A 20,709-nucleotide genomic window follows, 5' to 3' on the forward strand; every position below is an offset into this window, starting at 1 on the left:
ATATGCTGAAGGGCTTTAATTTGGGTAACTGGATTTAGTTGATATTTAGTTTCAAATTGGACTTTTGTTTTATATATTTTGCTACCTATTTACTTTGTATATATTGAGAATGAAAATGAATGCCTGTCAGTATTCTAAGATTTCTTTGCTTCTTTCTGTCCATATTGTCCCATGGTGGTTAAAACCCTCATACATTCTTTCTCTATCATGCCTTAGTGTAGTTCGCCAGGCCCAGATGAACTATATCCCAGGGTACTGAAAGATCTGGTGGATGTGATTGCTAAGCCACTGTCAGTGATGTTTGAAAGTCCATGGAGAACAAGAGAGGTAATGCAGGAGGATGAAGCCTGTAAACTATAGGCCAGTGAGCTCTGCTTTGTTTCCTGGCAAAATTGTAGAATTGTTAAAGGGACATGTCCAAAAGGAAGCAATGACTACAAATAGCCATCATGGCTTTATCAAGAACAGGTCATGCAGACTAACCTGGTTTCCATTTTCTTTTTTGACATTGTTACTAGATATGTAGAAAAGGGGATTGCTAAGATTGTTTACTTGGATTTTATTGCAGCATTTTCAAAGTCTCCCATGTTGTTCTTGTGGAAAAGATGAAGAGATGCAAGCTAGATAATAGTGTAGTTAGGTAGATTTGAATTTGATTAAATGGCTGAACCCAAAGATTATTAATATTTTGATGTCACCTTTGAAGGAGTCCTTCAGTGGAACTCCCAGGGGCTCTGTGTTTGACCCTTTTAAAAAATTTTTATCAGTGACTTGGGTCATGGTGCCGATGGCATGCTGACTAAATTTATAGATAACATAAAGCTAAAGAGAAATACCAAGTATGTTGTAATGACAGAATCAAGATTAAAAAATCTTAGGCTAGAATTTCAAGCTAAGTAACAAGATGACAAATATAAAGTCCTAGAATTGGGTTAAAAAAAAAATACCAGCTGAAAAAGATCAGTAGTTCAATAGACTGCACACTCAATGGGAGTCAGTGATTTTTAGGCAACAGAAATGTAATTTATTTCCATTTTAGGCATCGGTAACAGAAAGATGTGTCCATCTCACTGAGCTTGGCTCTACATAGACCATTCCTAGAGTGGGGGCCACATTTTAAGGAAGGATGTTGGTAAACTGTAGAATGGAGTGCAACCAGAGTGGTGAAACCTCAAAATCATGCCCTGTGAGGACCAATTCAAAGAACTGGAGAAAATTAGATAAGAGAAGAAGTCTTAGAAGGGAATATTTAAGCAGGTTTTTTTAGTATTTGAAGTACTTGTTTGTGGAAAGAGAGATTATATTTATTTTGTTTGTCCCTATGGGACAAATGGGAGAATTAGCAATGGGTGGAGTTGCCAGGAGGGAAGATTTAGGCTTGATGTTAAAAACAAAAAAGGTAACTCCCTAACAAATAGCAGTGATCCCAAAATTGAATGGAGTGCCCCAGTAGATGACCTATTTCTGAAGCTCATTTCAGTGATGAGATCCTGTGGATTATTATGTTGTAAGCACAGTATCTGTTTTACATAGGCTTGCCTGGTTTCTCTTTAAAGGGAAAAGGATAGAATCCCTTAGGTTATTATATGGTGCAGGTGAAGAGATATCTAAGCAAAAACCTACCTACTACTATTAGAAAAAGTTTATTCTATTGATGGTGGGTCTGTAACTTTTTTTTTTTTTTTTTTTGCTTTTTGGAGGGCAATTGGGGTTAAGTGACTTGCCCAAAGTCACACGGCTAGTAATTGTGTCAAGTGTCTGAGGCAGTATTTGAACTCAGGTCCTCCTGACTCCAGGGTCGGTGTTCTATTTGCTGTGCCACCTAGCCACCCCTGGGTCTGTAACATTTTTAAATTTCTTTTTATTAGTAGCTGTACATAACAGATTTTAGGAGTAATATTAGGATAATAAAAAGTATATTCAAAGTGGAATTTTAGAACTCGAACACATCTTTCCTTTTGGGGTTAAAAAAGAATGTGTTTATTAGTCATCTTTTATAAAATTTTATGTTAAAACGACCATTGTCTAGAACTTTTTAAAGTGTCTAGTACTTTTTAAAAAAAGTATTTGGTGTTGCTATACCTTGTCTATACTTAAGTAACATTTCTATCATCATAGCTTTGCCTTAATAATGAATTTGTTAGAAGAATGACAAATACAGAGCATTTTAGGCTCTAACGAAAAACTACAAACCAAACCAGTTCAGTCAGCTAACAGGCATTTTATTAAATGCTCCCCATGTGCCAGGCATTGTGCTAATAAGTGTTGCAAATGCAAAGAAAGACAGAAACACAGTCTCTACCTTTGGGGAATTCCCCTTGTAATGGGAGAGACTACATACAAATAACTGGGTTTATCCAAGATAAATACGTAGTAAGTGGAGGGTCATCTCAGAGGAAAGGCACTAACATCGGGGGGTTAATTTTGGGGGTGGGGTGGGCAATGGAGGACCAGAAAAGTCATATGATAAAGAAAGAAGGTAGAATTAGAGCTGAGTCTTAAAGGAGGTTGAGGCAGAGAAGAGAACATTCCAGCATTGGGAGCAGCCAGCCTCTTAAAGGTACAGACCCAGTAGACCTTAAGGTTCTTGATCCTAAGATAAACACATTTGGCATATTAAGTAATAGCATTATTAGAATGGGAGAAATAAGAGAATATTTTCTTTATTTATTGTCATAGCATTCTGCACCATCTGATGAAGTCCATGAAAGGAAATGTATAAGAAATGAATAAAAAAATAAATACATTTTAATTTTCAGACTATTACATATGAATATATACCGTAGGAATCTTGAAGTAAAATCCTTTTATTGTTCTCAGTGACAGTCATATTCTTGCAAAGATTTTAATTTTGTTTGGGCCTGCAGTTTGAGGGACAGTGAGACAGCAGAGCAGATTCAAAGAAATAAGATGATTAAGAAGTTCACTAAATAAAATCTGTAGGGAAGTAGAAATTAAAATTTTTTTTTTCTGGAAGTAAGATAAAGCAGAGGGGTGAAATATCTACTCTGTACTTGTATTAATCAGATGGTTGTGTTTGTTAGAGTGGTGAAGTAGTGTGAGACATATTTGAAACAAACTATGGGAATATTTGTACATGGGACCCCTCTTCCTCGCAATCAAATCTCTTCCCTCCAGTGAAACAATCTAATACTTCATTCTAACAAGAATGGCACTTAAAGTCTTTGGTTTTATAGAGCTAATAGAAGCAACATAAAAAATGCAAATTTAAGAAGTAACTAAAGTACCTTTTAAAACAATTCATTATTTTTAGTTATGTTTTTTTTTCATGCTTGTTATTTATTTCAAAATAATTTTTAAAATTACATTAGTTTTAATGTATTATTGTGTTATACTCTTTGATAACAATAAGTATATAGGAATATTATTTCACTGTCTTATCATAATTGGAGAACATAACATGTCTTTATGCACTATGGATAGAAAATGAGATATTCCAGAAATGTGACACTTGTTAAGCCTTAAAACTTTTTTAAGCTAGCATTTTGATGGGATTATATAATTTAATCTTTAATAATGACCTAGATTTTTTATTATGAATATCTATTATGATGTGTTTTTATTTATGGGAAATATATGAAACAAAACTCCGAACATTTCCCCCAAAATTCTTCCTGTGTATACTTCTAGTCTATTGTTCTTTTCTAGCTGAAGTTATTTTAATGTGGCCTATAAGTTGGTCTCTGAGACTTTTCGTGTTTAAGGCTATTTCTCCCAAATTGAAATCCATTAGGGAGTTGTGTTCATCTAGTTGATAATTATTCTTCCTGGCCATCTCAATTCTGTGCTATGACTCAGTCTACTTCCTGCCACCACCATTGTCGCTATTATTCATATTGTCTACTGTTCTCCACTCCTCCCCCCCATCCCACTTTCTTGCTTTCATTTTCTGCTCTCGCCTCCTTTGTGGGTTCACATTTCCATGGTCATGTGTTTACGTTTAATTTTCTCCCCTTTCTTGTTTTGAACTTAGGTGCCTATGAATATGTAATAGCTCTTTGGGCTGCTCCTACAGACCCCTTTCTCATCCAACTAAAACCATTATGTCTTCTTTAACCTTCATGCTCTTAATTCTGCCATATTTTTATTAGTGCTTAAATTAAGAGTCTTTTGCTTGTTTCAACTTCGTAGCTGTTCTGGATGGTGGAGGATGCTGGATGTTTCAGTTACAGATGTTACTATTAGTCTATAGGGAAACCTGAAACAAAAATTCTCATGGGAGTTAGGGAATAGATACTACAAGTGAACAACAGTTATTTGTTTTTATTGTTTCAGATTCTTTGTTCTTTCAAAGATGCATTCTACAGCTCATATTTCTTTTTGAGTGCTTTTTGTAGATGTGTGATTTCTGTGTATATCTCAACAACATCAGGGGATTCCTTTCTTATTTTTAGTTATGCATTTACTGGCTTGAAAATTTGGGGGAGAATTCCATTTCCTGATATACGTTTGTTTTTTCTTTAATTTAGTGTGTCCAGAATTCTAAATTTTTTCCCCTTGATGTTATTTTTTTATTCTATTTACATTTGTATTTTGGGGATATGAATCTAGGACCATTTAATCATATAGATCTGTTACAGAGGGTAACTCCTAAGTCTTTTTAAATGACTTTTTTTTTTGCTTCAACTACTTCACTTTTTATTGAAATATGAATTTAATGTAATATATTTAAGTTGCATTACTCATCTCTTACAACTTCATTGGTTTTGTCTGATTGCTGAGTTTTTCCTCTTGAAGTTCCCTTTAGCATCTTACTACATTTTGCTTATTCTCTTTCAAATTTCGTTCAGCCTTTTCCCTCTAAAATATACATGAGCCAGCCTTTTATATTTCATGTTTCTAGATCATCCTTTTCTTAATACATTTCCTAATGTTTCTATACTATCCTTTTCTTAATACATTCCCCAAGTCACTCCTCCCTTCCCTCAGAAAACACCCAACCATAATTAATCTCTTTCTTCTATAATTTTAGATTAGAATATCCCTCCTAGTCTTTTATTCATGACTGTTCTTCATTGTGTTCCTACCTTTCTGCTTGTTCATCTTGTTTTGACAGCATCATTGAACAACCCACAGCAATGGATAATCTATCCTCCCAGTCCATGACTAGGAAAAGTGTATTATTGGTTTGGTCAAGGTCTCATTCTCACTTCATGTATTTTGGGGGGAAACCCATTGTTTTCAACTAAATGTCAGAATAGTGCTTTTCCAGGAAATAAAACAAAATCCTTATCGTTTACTATATCAGATATGGTATCTGACCTAGCTAGAATAGATGGCAGTTGTGGTTTTGTGGAATGAATCTCTGGGTTAGTCCATTTCTGTCTGTGTAAAGGTCCAGTTGGTGACTAATGAACACTTTTCTAATTATGGTGACTAATTTAGTTCTGGAGGAAATGAGCTGAGGGGCAATTTAAGCATCCTTTCTACTCAGGAAAATCTTTTGGATTTGGTAGAAATTAGCAGTTGATCAGGTGAGTTGATTTGCCTAAGGCTACCTTTTTTTTTTTATTTCTGGGCTTCTGGAAGATATGTTTTAATTGAATATGTTATTTTCCTATTTTGTATGTTCTAAGTATATCTAAAATACTTGTTTTATATTGCTGTTCTTGTGCTGCAATCCTTAAAACCCCTAAATATATGAATTCATTCTTTATTACTTTGTGTGAAGTAAAAAGGATATATTCAGTAAAGAGATATAGCATAATCTTCTACATATTTGGCCTACCTTTTTCTGTTAAGTTAAGCAAAAGTATCTTGTCTTATTTGTTGTTTTTTTCCTAAAGCAAAGGGTGGTTGCCAGTATCTAAATTGGTGTGTATTTCTAGGTTTTTTTAGGGAGAGATGTGATGATGTAGAATGTTTCTTTCCAGCTTTTGTCTTGAAGTTAGAGTGCCCTGAATAACGACTACTTGGGAAAGTAGATGGAAAATTCTGGCAGGAGGTCATCTTTCACATCTGATAGAGGAGACTCCTTTCAATTTTGCTTTCCCCATAAAATTATTAAAGTCTGCCTAACAGAATTGTCTTAGTGAGTTGGAACATGTTAGTCTTGCCAGGTGAGATAGGAGAGAGGCCAGAGAAGGGAGAGAATTAGTAGCATTGGGGGAGTTTTGCTTCCTGTTCATATTCTTCATAATTTGTCCTATTTACAAAGTGTCCTTGTGTTTCAAAATGACTAGGAAGGAGACAAGGACTAAAAAAGAAAAATTAAGTGAAGAAAGATGTATACCAACAGTGTTATTATTCTTCAGGCTCTAGCCAGTGATTTGATGTTTAATGATTGAGTTATAGATAGCAATGTTTAACTTAATATTAAAAATAAGGCTTACTGGTAGTAAAATAAATAAAATTAACATTTTCTCTGTGCGAACATTTAAATTTTTATGTGTCCTTACCAAGGGGCCAGTTATTAGTCCCAAGGTTGATTTAGCTATATATATTCTTTTACTATTTCCAAACTTGAGTCTGAGAGTGGTAAGGAGAAACTGGATGTAGTGGGTCCCCAAACCTCTCCTTGGAATCAAGGAAGAGCTGCGTTCAAGTTATGCTTCTGACACATACTGACTTTGTGACTGTGGACAAAATTACTTAACCTCAGAGTGTCTCCAGTCTAACATCTCAAAAAGTATAAATAGCCTCAGAAGTATCTATTGGTAGGTCAGATTCCTCACCAAAAGTTCCCTACCTTGCACCAGTGAAAACTCAATTCAGGTCAGTAAGGTAAGGACCATGAATTTATTATTAGTAAACAGGCTCTAATGAGAGGAAATTTTTAAGTTTAGGAAGTAGTTAGAAAAGTAAATTATATTGGCCCTAATAGCATGACAAAGATTTTTTAATAGGAATAAATTTAAAGTCTTGCATTTAGTTTTTAAAAAATCAAATGTGCCAGGTATAGGATGGATAAGGCCTGGTAACATGAATTGATATAAAAAAAGGCTAGTTTTAAATTGGTTACAGGGTTAGTATAAGTTAGTAGTGTGATAAGAATCCCCAAAATTTGAATGCCTGCCATAAATGGATATCTAGTATCTATATCATGTTCTAATAGCCAAATTAAATCTGGGTTATTCTACTCAATTTTGGTCACAGAGTTTTTAAGAGGGATACTAACATGTACTATACTCTTATCTAGAGTAGGTCTACTAGAAGGGTGAGGGCAATGGTAACTGAATCATGTTGGGGAATATTCCAAAGTAGGAAAGTTTAATCTAAAGAAAATATTAAGGGAAAACTTTATTCAGTTCAAATCAAAGGCATACATAATATGTAGAGTACAGTGTGGGGAGAGATACACATTTTTTGAATTGTGGAGCTTATGATCTAATGAAGGGAAATGTATCCCACACAAATGAATATAATAAAAATTGCCCTCATACTTTAAGAGTTGTCATGTGCACTTAGCACCCACCCAGAAACACCTGGCCGTGTAACCTTGAGCAAGTTACTTAACCCCAATTGCTTGGGGCAGCCAGGTGACGCAGTGAGTAGGAGCACTGGCCCCAGAGTCGGGATGACCTGGGATGGAATCCAGGCTCAGATACTTAGTACCACACCCAGAAATAACTAGCCATGTAACCTTGAGCAAATTACTTAACCCTTGCTTTAAATTGCTTTAAAAAAAAAAAAAAAAAGAGTTGTCATGTGAAAAAGTGAGTGGACTTCTATTAAAGGGGCAGATTTTGAATCTAAATAAGGAAAAACTGAAGAAATGCAATTTAGGAAGCTAGGAGCTACTTGTACAACTGATACCGTTTCAAAAGATTCCTTTCCTGCCACTAGCCTTTTTCATCTTCTTAAGAGAATATGAATAATATCCTTGGAGACTCTAGGGTCAGTTTTGACAAACTCTGTTTCCTGTACTTCAGTAGAGACAATGTTAGGGTTAAGCAGGTTTACCAAGGAATTAATAAAGGGAAAAATTAAATAAAATATAATATTATATGGATTTAAAATAAAGAGATCTCAAACTTAAAATCCTAGGTTTTTCAATATCTTTTGCATCATCTTTATTTCCACATACATTTCTCACCCTCTCTTTCTCACCCACCTCTTGTCATTATAAAAAATAAAGAAGTGAAAGTTTGAGCAAACCTAACTAATACATCAGCTATTACAACCATATACAATATGTTACATTCTTACTCTTCTAGCTCTGCAAAGGGAGATGGATATTATGTGCATTTTCTTATCTGAGGTAAAGCTTGATCATTAATATTGTTGCACACTATCCAATTTAATTTTTATTCTCTTAATTTATAATTTTATATATTTTCTTGCTTCTGCTTATTTCACTCTATATCAGTTAGTATGTCCATCTGAATTTTTCCTATTCATTGTTTCTTTAGGGTACAATGATCATGCACCACATTTGTTTAGCCTTTACACAATTCATGTGTATTTATTTTGTTTCCATTTCTTTGATATCACAATGGAAGTGTTTCTGTGAATACTTTAGTTTATCAGAGCTTTTCATCCTATCTTTACTGTCCTTGTAAATTGTTATTTCCTGACAGCTCTATGCCTAGTAGGATCTCTAAACCAAAGAAGTTGTATATTTTGGTTGCTTTTTTAAAATGTAATTTCAGATTGCTTTCCATAATGGTGGGACCAATTCACAATTCTACCAGTGGCTTATTGTGCTTTTTTCAAGTCCTTCCAATAGGGACTAAATTTTTTTTTGGTCATTTTTGCCAGATTGCCAGATATGATCATGTGTTTTCAACATGGCAATATGGTTTCCACTCAAGGGAAAAGTTATTTAATCCAAAAAGCTTTCTGGAAATAAAAAATGGCCTCCTTTAAAAGGTAGTGAGATGTTTGCTAGAAATACTCAATCTTTCAATGCTGTTATAGAGTGATCTATATTGGATGGTAAACTGGATGAGAAGACTATTTAAGATTCCCTTCAGCTCTCAGTTTCTCTGATACTGAGATATTGTTCCATTTGTTTCTTTTTTCTCCCTAACATTTACATATTTATTGATATCTTTTGTTTTAAAGTGACCTAAATTTCCTACTTCATCCCTACTTACTACTCTCCTAGAGAGCCATCCTTTATTACAGAATAAAAAAGCAAAGTTACACAGCACATCAACCAAATCCAAAATTATGTGCAGTGTTCCAAAACAATATTTGTCCTTGTCTCTAAAGAATCAGGGGGAAGGGTGTACTCTAATTTCACTTCTGTGAAGCCAAGCTTGGTCATTATAATTTCTCAGCATTTAGAGGAAGGTTCTCACTGGGTGCTCCCTACACCAACGAAATTAAGAGTTTCAGTTATCACCCCTATCTTTTGTTGCCAGTTTTTTTTTTCCTGTTAAAATTGTCATTATGAATAACGTATTTCTCATTTTCCTCACTACTTCATTTTGTATCAGTTAATATAAAATACATCTTTCCATGCTTTTCTTATTCATCAGTGTCATCATCATCGTCATAGCTAACATGTAGTCCTTTAAAATCTGCAAAGGACTCTATACGTATTAACTTATTTGATCCAACAACCTTGGGAGGTAGTTGCCATTATTTTCTCCATTTTACATATAAGGAAGCTGAAGCTGAGAGAAGTTAAGTGACTTGCCCAGGGTAACAACTAGTATCTGTCTGAAGCTGGGTTCAAACTTCCTGATTTCAGGTCTGGTACACTATCCACTGGAGCACCCAGCTTCCTCCATGGTTCTTTATGGTGCCATAATATTGCATACATTCATGTAGCACAAATTTAGTCATTCCCTAAACACTGGACATCTGCTTTATTCCTTTTTGTTACTACAAGAAAAATGCTATTGTAAATTTTTTTTATATATATGGATGATTATTTTCCCTCTTTAATATTAACTCCTTCATTATCTATGGCTAGTAATGCAGTCTGTGGATCAAAGAGTACAGATATTTTAATCACTTTCTTAGCATAATTTCAGATTGTTTTCCAGAGTGGTTGGACCAACTCCATCAGTGATGTATAGTTTGTCTTTTTACAACTCCTTCACCATGGATTCTTCTCATCTTTTATTTATCTTTACCAATTGGCAGGTTGTAAGATAAACCTCTATTGTTTTGATATGCATTTCTCTTATTATTAGTGATTTGGAGCAGTGTTGTCATATAATTGAGAAGATTGATGAATTGAGAATATATGATTCTTCTTTTGAGAACTGTTCACATCCATTTTTACCATTTATTCTCCATTTTTACCCACTGTTGCATTTTGTTTTTTCCAATTACATGTAAAGATAGTTTTCAACATTCTCTTTTATAAGATTTTGAGTTCCAAATTTTTTTCTTACGCCCTTTCCTCCTTAAGACAGCAAGGAATCTGATAGAGGCTATACATATACAGTCACATTAGACATATTTCCACATTAGTCATTTTGTGAAAGAAGAATCAGAACAAAAGGGAAAAACTACAAGAAAGAAAAAAAAGTGAAAATAGTAGGCTTCCATCTGCATTCAGACTCCATAGTTCTTTCTCTGGATGTGGATAGCATTTTCCATCATGAGTCTTTTGGAATTGTCTTAGATCATTGTATTGCTGAGAAGAACTAAGTCTATCAAAGTTGATCATCGCACAATGTTGCTGTTACTGTGTACAATGTTCTCCTGGTTCTACTCACTTCACTCAGCATCAGTTCATGTAAGTCCAGAATTTTTTGAAATCTGCCTGCTCATCATTTCTTATTGCACAATAGTATTCCTTTACATTCATATACCACAGCTTGTTTAGCCATTCCCCCATTGATGGGCATCCCCTCAATTTCCAATTCTTTGTCATCACAAAAAGAGCTCCTATAAATATTTTTGTACATGTGGATTCTTTTCCCTTTTTATGATCTCTTTGCGATACAGACCTAGTAGTGGTATTGCTGGGTCAAAGGGTATGTGCAGTTTGATTGCCCTTTGGGTATAGTTCCAAATTGCTCTCCAGAATGGTGGGATCAGTTCACAATTCTACCAACAATACATTAGTATTCCAATTTTCCCACATCTTCTCCAAAATTTATTATTTTCCTTTTTTGTCCTATTAACCAATCAGATAGGTGTTAGGTGGTACCTCAGAGATGTTTTGATTTGCATATTTCTAATCAGTAGTGACTTAGAGCATTTTTTATGACTATAGATAGCTTTATCTCATCTGATAACTACCTGTTTGTATCATTTGACCATTTATCAATTGGGGAATGACTTGTATTCTTATAAATTTGACTTAGTTCTCTGTATATTTGAGAAATGAAGCCTTTTTCAAGAACGTTGGCAGTAAAAATTGTTTCCCAGCTTTCTGCTTTCCTTCTAATCTTGGTTGCATTGGCTTTGTTTGTGCAAACCCTTTTTAATTTAATATAACCAAAATTATCCATTTTGCATTTCATAATGTTTTCTATCTCTTGTTTGGTCATAAATTCTTCCCTTTTCCATAGATCTGACAGGTAAACTATTCCTTGCTCCCCTAATTTGCTTATAGTATCAGCCTTTATGAATAAATCATGTGCCTATTTTAACCTTATCTTTGTATATGGTTTAAGATTTTTGTCTATGCCTACTCTACCATTTATTCTTAATTCACACAAAGTAAATAAGACTTGTCATATAAATAATTTATATGAACGTAGGTACATTTTTTTTCTGAGCTTTTACCTTCAAATTCTAGTACACAGCATTTGTAAAAATTCTCTTCTTAAAGTAAACTTGAACAAAGACCAAGAAGTGATCTTATTTGTGATGTGGCAGCTGGAGGTGCAGTAGATAGTGCTCTCGGCCTGGAGTCAAGAAGACTCATCTTCCAGAGTTCACATGTGTCCTCAGACACTTAATAGCTGTGTGACCCTGGGCAAGTCACTTAACCCTGCTTGCCACAGTTTCCTCATATATAAAATGAGCTGGAGAAGGAAATAAACAAACTACTCCAGTATCTTTGCTAAGAAAACCCTAAATGGGGTCATAAAGAGTCAGGCATGACTGAAATATCAGAACAATATTATTTGACTCACGTTCACACAAATTATTTTAATTTTGGTAATAAAAATATCTGAAAAAAAATTCCTAAAAACATTTATGAATTATCTGTGTGCCAGGAAAATAGCAAAAGAGACACAAATAAACAACAGTCTTTTCTCAAGGAACTTAAATATAATACAAACTCTTTTGTACATGATCAGACCTCTTAAGGTACAAGATGACATCTTATATTTTTACATACTGAAAAATACAAAATAATGCAAAGCATGATGGTTAGATTTTTGGAAGCCAACAGGCTGCTTGAGTGAAAACCAAATGTTAAGAGAACAAACCTAAATTGTGGTTTTCCTTTATTTCTGGAGGAACTATGTATGAAAAGGACCAAAATTTGCAAAGAATTGTAAGAGTGATAGTATTTTTCAAGAATTCAATGCTTACATCCTCATTCTCTATTCTGTTTGCTTAATGTGGTGTTTTACTTATTATTGATCACTTCTTATGTCTGGAGTTTATTTTGTTTTTATTCTGCCAGGTTTTATCAAGAGAATACTCTGGTTCACTTTTTTCTTCAATGTTTTTATTTATTATTGCAATCTACAAACTGTGGTTTTAGACAGTTACCTAGAACACTAAGAAAATTGCCCAGAGTCCCACAGCTACTGTGTGTCTCAGAGGTGGGGTTTGAGCCTAGATATTCCTAGCCTTGTGTCCTCCTTTCTGTGCTGTGTTTCTGTTCTGTGGTGCCAGGGCTTATAATTTAACAAGCCTTTATTATGTGCTAGCAAGTTGGCTAGGCACTTGTGATATACGTTGGGCAGGGGCGGGGTGAATTGGGCTTGGAAAAACCACACCGTTCCCTCCTTAAGGATCTTGAAGTCTAATGGACAGGGATGGGAGAAGAGATCTGTACATAACTCATTGTGATGTAAGGCAAACCATAAGTGCAAGACTGTGAAATCACTTAAGATGAAGGAATTAAGCATAGTTTTAGAATAGGAGGAAGGGTGGGGTGGGAGAGTGAGAAGACAGATTTTTGTTGATTGAAGAAAATTTATATAATTTTTTAAATGAAAGAATTAAGGAAAGCTTCATAAAAATAGTAACATTTAAGCAAGGAAAAGATGTCAATAGACAGATTTGGCAGGATTCCCTTCTTGGCTTGAATGAGGAGGGGTAGTTGAGGAATTTGTGTTTTATCTTAGTGTGAGGGAGATAGAAGGGCCTTCAAGTTTTTTGAGTCGAGGAATTATACACCCCAGGACAATAATTTTAGCAATGAGATGAAGGATAAATTGAAGAGAAGGGACCTTTGGACCAAAAGACAAACTAAAAAGTTGTTGCAATAGTCTAGGTTCAGATAGTCTGAAATACAGTGTATGGTGACAGCATGGGTGAAAAGGTGGGGAAGAATCAGGGGGTCTTAGCAATTGAATGAGTATAAGTGGTAAATAGAAGAAAGGTTCTTCTGAGTTTACAAACCTGAGGCATTGGAGGCCAGTGAAGAAATTGGATGAGGGAAAGGTTTTGGGGAGATGATGGAGTCTTCTTTAAACATGGTGGATTTGAGTTGTAAATGGAAACATGCTGGTCCAGCATTTGGATATATATAACTGGGGCTGTACAAGAGATTAGAGTTGGAAGTTTCAGTCTCTCCTTGATTAAAATGAAGTGGTCATAATGTGCCCTTTTTTTTTGTGGGAATAAAATATATCCTATTTAGAATATATTTGATTTTCAAGATACACTCATTTGATCAGTTGTATCCTTTGGGAACATTTTTAATAATAGGCTTCACTAGGGAATGGGATACCTTCCAGACATAGTGGAAGGAAATTTGTAAAAGTAGGATTTTAGAGGTCTTTAAGAATTGTGTGACTGTGGGAAAGTAACTTTTACCCCTCACTGCTCAGACTAATACTATAAACTGCAGGCCCTTTAGCTGATGGAATTTCCAGAGTGGAAATTCTTCCCTCTGGTTATGAGGGATATTTTGCCATTTTATAAAAAATTCAAATGTAATAAAATGATATCTTCAGATACTGGGAGAAGGATTCTGTATGACTCTAGAAGGTAGAAGTAGGAGCCACAGGTAGAATTTATAGGAAGATAGACAATTTAATATAAGGAATATCTTCATAACAGCTAGATTAGTTTAACAATGAATGGAATGAGCTGGCTCATTAGGTGGTGATTTTCTTATCAGTGAAGATATTTGAGCTAGATGGTTTTGTTGGGAATGTGATAGAGAAAATTTTTTATCAACTACAGGTGTTGAAGTAGATGGCCTCTTAGGGCTATTCAACTCCTAACTCTGTAATAACTAAAATAATTCTGTATTACAATGACTCATTTTGATTGAGCAACTGCTGTTGTGTGACATTTGCATTTATTTTTTTAATGTTATATTTTAAAATGGGAATTGTAAACCAAATAGTCACTGTCCTATGTCCTTTTCCATTCTTACCGTGTTTCCCCGATAATAAGACCTATCCCGAAAATAAGCCCTCCCCTTACTGTGTAAGATTCCTCTAAAATAAGCCCTCCCCCGAAAATAAGCCCTATTGAGATTGCTACTGTAGTGAAGGTGATCCCCTGTGCTACACGCTACATTACGGTACCCTCTGTATTACCCTCTGTATGCACCATCCCCCTCCCCCCCGGGTGAAACGCACGCCGCGCTCCGAGCTGCATCCAATCAGAGCTGCAGCAGTGAGCGCATCATCCTGTTCTTCCCCAGTGATTTGCTTATTGAATAAAGGTACATTTTTTTGTTCACATTTACCTGTTTATTAAAATTGCTGTCAATGTTCATTAAAATAAGCCCTCCCCTGAAAATAAGCCCTCTGGTGTTTTTCTGTCCCAAAAAAATAATAAGACAGTGTCTTATTATCAGGGACATGGTAGGTTAAATTGGGCTTTTGAAAGTAGCTTGGTAGCAACCTTTCTTGTTAGGTTTATATTTCTTTGTCATGGTTGTCTATCCCTTTGTCCCATTTCTGATACAAACTACCTTTTTGCCCTTGGACAAGTCTCTTGACTGTTTCTAACCCTTTTATTTTCTCATCTTTAAAATGAAAGTATTGAGCTAGATGACTTCCATGATCTCTTCCAGTTCTAAGATCTGTGGCCTCCTCTTACGTGAGGCCTTTCCTGATTGCCCAGTAAAACTACCTTATTTTCCGTATATATTTTCTGTTTATCTCTGTGCACATTTTATGCTCCGCACTTCTATTAGAATATCAGCTCCTTGAAAGACAGGGATAATTGCCTTTTGGTCTTTTTCTATCCTGTGCACATAGCATAATGCTTGGCACATAGAAGGTACTTAATAAATCTTTATTGCACTGAATAAATGATCTTAGGAATCTCAGATGTAATAAAGCTTAAACATTCCTGTTAATGAGTGGAACTAAATGTATAAGTGATCTAAAATTAATTTACTTACTACCTTGAAACATACTGTCTTTTTCCTTTTGGGGACAGTGCCTTGAACATCATTGGTACTTAATAAATGCTTGTTGAATAAATGACATTGAACCAGTTTGTTTTTCTTTAGCATGTAAATTAAGCAGTAGGCAATTGTGGAAACGAAGTTACTGGAATTCACAATGAATATAGATAATTAGCAATAAGAACATAATGTTTTATTTTTTGATATTCAGGACCACTTATTCTATCATGAAGATAATTGACAAAAATAATAATGCATGTGGTTATTTGTTAATACAGTCACATTTGGTTGAGTGAATGGCATTACTAATGTTAAATTTAGATTCAAAATGATGAGGGCAAAATGAGCAACAATGACAAACGCCAAATAGAATTAAATGGAACATTTATGTTACGAAGTTCCATTTGGACAATTTAGATATTCTGATTATGGATTTAAAATAACTTTCCAAACATAATCATTGACTAATACCAAGTAAGTATGGCAGAAGTTGTAGTGGACAACAAAGCTAAAACTGAAGTGTTAATGTAGTGTTCATTAGAAAAATAGGACAAAGATTAAAAACATACCTCATTGTTGAAATGCATTTAGAGCTAGTTGACATAGTCTAAATCTCCTGTCCAGTTTTAGATGCAGCAGTAGAAATATGATATAGAAGAAGATTTTGAATCCAGTTTTGAGGTTCCACTATGGTTGGAAAATAAGGAATTGGAGAAAGAATATTGAAGATGGGTAATTAAATGAAACTCAAGTTTGAGTAGATCTTGTGTGTAGAAAAGTAGATCCCTATTTCCACATTTCTTAGCAATCCCAAACTGATAGCAAAAGGCTGAACTGAATGGCCTTTAATGGTCTTTTTAAAGCTCTAAAAATACTGAATGAGTCTGTTGCTAAAAATGAGGCTAGATAGTGATTTGCCACTAAAGTTGTTGGATGTGCAAGTTTTAAACTAACTTGTGGGTACTGTATGCACAAATTAATAGCTGAAGTATTTTGAGGTGAGAAGATGGTATTTTCCTGCTGTTGCTCAAGTTCATTGCAGTTTCTTCAACTTTTGCCTTTCCTAACATCTGCTTTGGGGCTACAGCTGAGAAAATAATTCAAAGACTTTGCTCAAAAGGAAAGTTCTTTAAAAAAAAAAAAAAGAAAATAGGCTCGTTATTCATTGAAATCCATAATAAGCGAAGAAAACCCTGATGGATATTTAGTTTGACTGTTAAATATGCTTTTGAGACAAGGCAAGGACAAATTATTTTAACCCTCCTTTGCAGTTACTGCTGTAATGGAATGTTCCAAATGCTGTTTTAGTGCTTCTTTGAATACGAAGATTCAGCAACATAAGGTAATGTCATTTTTTGTGGGTGTGGGAAAGTCAGCGTCCTTTTTATTAGTTGAGTGATTTGATTGGCTAATATATATTTAATTTAGGATAATAGATATTAATTGTTGTGGAACAATCTGTCACATGGAAACATTTTGATTATGGACAGTTATAATGACTGAGGATAGAATTGGAAGTATCTGGTGTGGTTACTTTTAGAGGTGTATGTCAGCTTCACAGGGTCTCTATTACTTTAGGTTACATCTGGTATTTGAGTATCAAAGCAGTGACAAATAGACAGTAATTTTTTTTTGTTAGTAACACTAGGTATCATTGGATCTGCTGTGAAAGACATTGTTTTTAGCAATTGAAGAAAATGGGTAATACTGACAACTCATGTGAATGGCAAGGCTAAATTCTTGAATGTGTTTCTGAAAATATTCTATATTAAATCTGTAGATCTAGCTCTTTGAAAGCAGGGACTGTTGTTTTTGTGGGGTTTTTGTTTTTGTTTTGTTATGTCTGCTTCCCTAGCACCTTGGTGTAGTGCTTTGCAGAATAGCTGCTTTATTCTTTTTTTTTTTTTTTTAAGCAATCGGAGTTAAGTAACCTGCTCAAGGTTACACGGCCAGTTATTTCTGGGTGTGGCGCTTAGTGTCTGAGCCCGGGATTCGATCTCCAGGTCGTCCCAACACTGGAGCCAGCGCTCCCACTCGCTGAGCGACCTGGCCGCCCCTAAGCAATTGGGGTTAAGTAACTTGCTCAAGGTTACACGGCCAGGTGTTTCTGGGTGGGTGCTAAGTGTCTGAGCCCGGGATTCGATCTCCAGGTCCTCTCAACACTGGAGCCGGTGCTCTTACTTGCTGTGCTACCTGGCCGCCCCTAGCTGCTTTATTCTTATAAAAATATCTTTTGGGTGGAATTTTTTTGATTGTACCAAGAAAATTTTTTATCAAAAGTAGTTTTATTTAAAAAAAAATAGCTTATACCCCCTCCAACCCCGTTCCCTTACCTTTTTTGGATTAATTAGCATTTTCAGGTATATCTGTGAAACTTGTATACCTGGCACTGCATTGAAACTACTTAATTTTTTTGCAGTCCTTTCCTCTAAGTGCAAACCCCCCTAAACTTTATGGTAACACTAAAATTCCTGTGGAAAGGCAAAGGGCAAGTTTGACCACATCCAGAGAGGAGTTGAGAAGAGGTCTTTGGACCTCTCTGGACCTCAGTGCTCTATCCACCAAATTGTTTAGTGCACACGACTGGGCTAGTTTTGCACAGCTTAGCATGTGGGGGGAAGCTTGGACAAATTTTAGGCTAAAACTCGTCTATTAATTACGGGATTTCATTTTTAATTGCTAGTAAAATTATAATTCTACAATATAGTGACCTTTGTGCAAACCTTTTCTATAGTCAAAGATGTCTGGTTTTAAATACTGTTACTTGAATTCTCGTTAATAGTAATATGAACCCTTGATGCCTCCTGTTTCTAGTCCTGACTTGTAGCATCTCAAAATGAAAGAAACAAAAGTGGTTATTTTTAAGTATCCTTGTTCACAAGGTTATAGTTCTACATAAAATTGTAATATTTGAATTAGCTTTTTAGTTTTGTTTCTACTAAAATGCTTGTGAACTGCCCAAAAGATGAAAAGGCTTTCATTCTGAATTATAATTTATTGATGATGATAATGAGGTTTTACTGAAATTTGTGTATATTAGAAATAAATGATATGATATAGAAAATATTTGTCTCAATACAAAGTAAATGAAAAATAGAAGTGCCATTAATGATATTGTTGTAACATTTGAGATTTACAATATTAAACATTCATATGAATTTAATCTCTCATAGAATTTCATTTTAAATTAGCATTGGTCATGATATATTTTGATCATAAATGACTTTAATAATTGAAATGCTGAATTTTAATGATAGACTGGTTGTACAAATAGCACATGTATTCAAGTTATTCAAGGATCTGCAGGTTTTGTTACTGTGGTACTCCCTGTATCAGTGAAACTTGTGACCTACCTTCTATATCTTACTAGATAATCTTTGAAAAATGCTTGCTCTTTTCTCAAAATTCATGTCTTCATAGGTTCCTTCTGGAACTTAGCTAGGCTGGTCATGGACATATAGTTCATCACCAGACCTGTTCAGTTTGGTAGAATCTACCAGAGCTTACAACCTGCTGGCATAGCTTTGGAGAATCCAGGGTTACCTTCATACTTGCATTTGCAAGATGAACTTCAGTGTAGGAAATACTGAAATCCTAATTTATATTTTTTCTCTCCAGTGGATAAGGCAGAATATCATTACAACTCAACCAATTAGAAGACTTACAAAAAACTAATGATTAAGAAAGCACCTGGTAGTGGAAACCAAAGAGAGACTTTCAGGATTTTAAGATATTATTGCTACATAGCCATTTGTACTATATTATTGCTGGCCAAAATGTTTATGTTAATGAATACCTCTAAATCATCCTTAAAGTTATTAATTATTCTTTAAAAATACCAGTAGTCAATATATGGAATAGATTTATGAAAAGTTACAGGCAAAGAAAAAAATGGAAGCCAGTTTCCTGAGAGGAATGATGTAAGGACATTCAAGAGAAGGAGAAAAGATGAGATCTGTCACCTGCTATTCAAGGTTGTTAGCTATTATTTGAGGGTCTGTTATCTACCTAGAATCACATACAGCTTTGGAAAAACTTGGAGGACTTTCAAGCAAATCTATATGCTTATTAAAGAGGTGTGTGTATGTGTGTGTGTGTGTGTGTACACATATATGCATGCACACACACATGAGAGTAAAGTTGAAAGTTGATTTAGTTGAGTCTTTGAAGAACCTTGTTAAAATCTTGGAGCTGCTTAGAATTTGACTTAGGTGAAGGTGAGACTGTTTTAGTTGCCTTCCAAAGATGATTATTGTAAGGAATTGATCTTTCAAAGGAAAATAAAAAACCACCAATAATATTCTAACATAATATATATGTGTATATATATATGAAGTATGTGCACTGACTTTATGTTCTCTACAAAGGGGTAGTATTTTGCTTTTTGGAGGGGGGAGGGCAGGGCAGTTGGGGTTAAGTGACTTGCCCAAGGTCACACAGCTATTAAGCGTTGTGTCTGAGGCCAGATTTGAACTCAGGTCCTCCTGCCTCCAGGGCCAGTGCTCTATTCACTGTGCCACCTCGCCTCCCCAGAGGGGTGGGTAGTATTTTATAATCTGTGAGCAATATAATATGGAAAGTAAAAAAGGTTTTAATTTTAGCTTAGCTAGTTTTGGGAAGTCTTAACTTACTAGGTTTGGGGAAGGTAAGGTTTTTCTAAATATCAATTTTTAAAGTATTTAAAAATTGATACAATATCCTGACTTTTAAATACTAATTATTTCCCTATATAACTAATAGTAGTATTACAAGGAGAAGTTAAATATGGGGTGGCTAAGTGGCTCAGTGAATAGAGCACCAGCCCTGGAGGCAGGAGGAGCTGAGTTCAAATGTGATGTCAAGACACTTAACACTTACCATATGATCTTGGGCAAGTCACTTAACTCCAATTGCCCTGCCTTCCCCCCTCCAAAAAAGAAAAAGTCAAATCAACTAGCATTTGTGGAGCACCTGCTATGTCCAGGTGTGGTGTGAGGGAGGCAAAGACAAAAATGAAGCCGACAGGTCCTGCCTTCAAGAAGTTCATAATTATAAAGATCTTTTTCAAGTTGATATCCTATAATAACATCCTTCACTTGGCTACACAAAATTATGTATGAATGATAACTATTATCAACCATATTTTCTGTGGGGTAGGCTAGAAATAACACTGGAATCAGGAGACCTGCTGTGACACTAACTAGTTGATAATTCTTACCTGGGTCAAGTCACCTAATCCTTCTCTGAGGCTTAGTTTCTTGAGCTGTATATATTGCAGGGATTTTTACTAGATGATCTCA

At 35.0% G+C, this 20,709-nt stretch overlaps 1 protein-coding gene across 4 annotated transcripts in view; it reads left to right on the forward strand.

Moving 5' to 3' along the window:
* FAM120A (family with sequence similarity 120 member A) overlaps positions 1-20,709 on the forward strand; it is a 154,052-nt gene that overhangs the window by 35,039 nt on the left and 98,304 nt on the right. For 2 of the 4 annotated variants that reach the window (XM_069083749.1, XM_069083752.1), the window contains exon 4: positions 217-327. The exons of the other annotated variants lie outside the window; for them this stretch is intronic. In XM_069083749.1, coding sequence (XP_068939850.1) covers positions 217-327 — 111 coding nt within the window. The remainder of the gene's footprint in view (positions 1-216; positions 328-20,709) is intronic. 4 annotated transcript variants of the gene reach the window in all.

This window comes from Petaurus breviceps, unplaced genomic scaffold (genome assembly GCF_028583685.1).
Source record: "Petaurus breviceps papuanus isolate PSGF00001 unplaced genomic scaffold, PetGlider_PUasm1.0 174, whole genome shotgun sequence".
Lineage (NCBI taxonomy): Eukaryota > Metazoa > Chordata > Mammalia > Diprotodontia > Petauridae > Petaurus > Petaurus breviceps.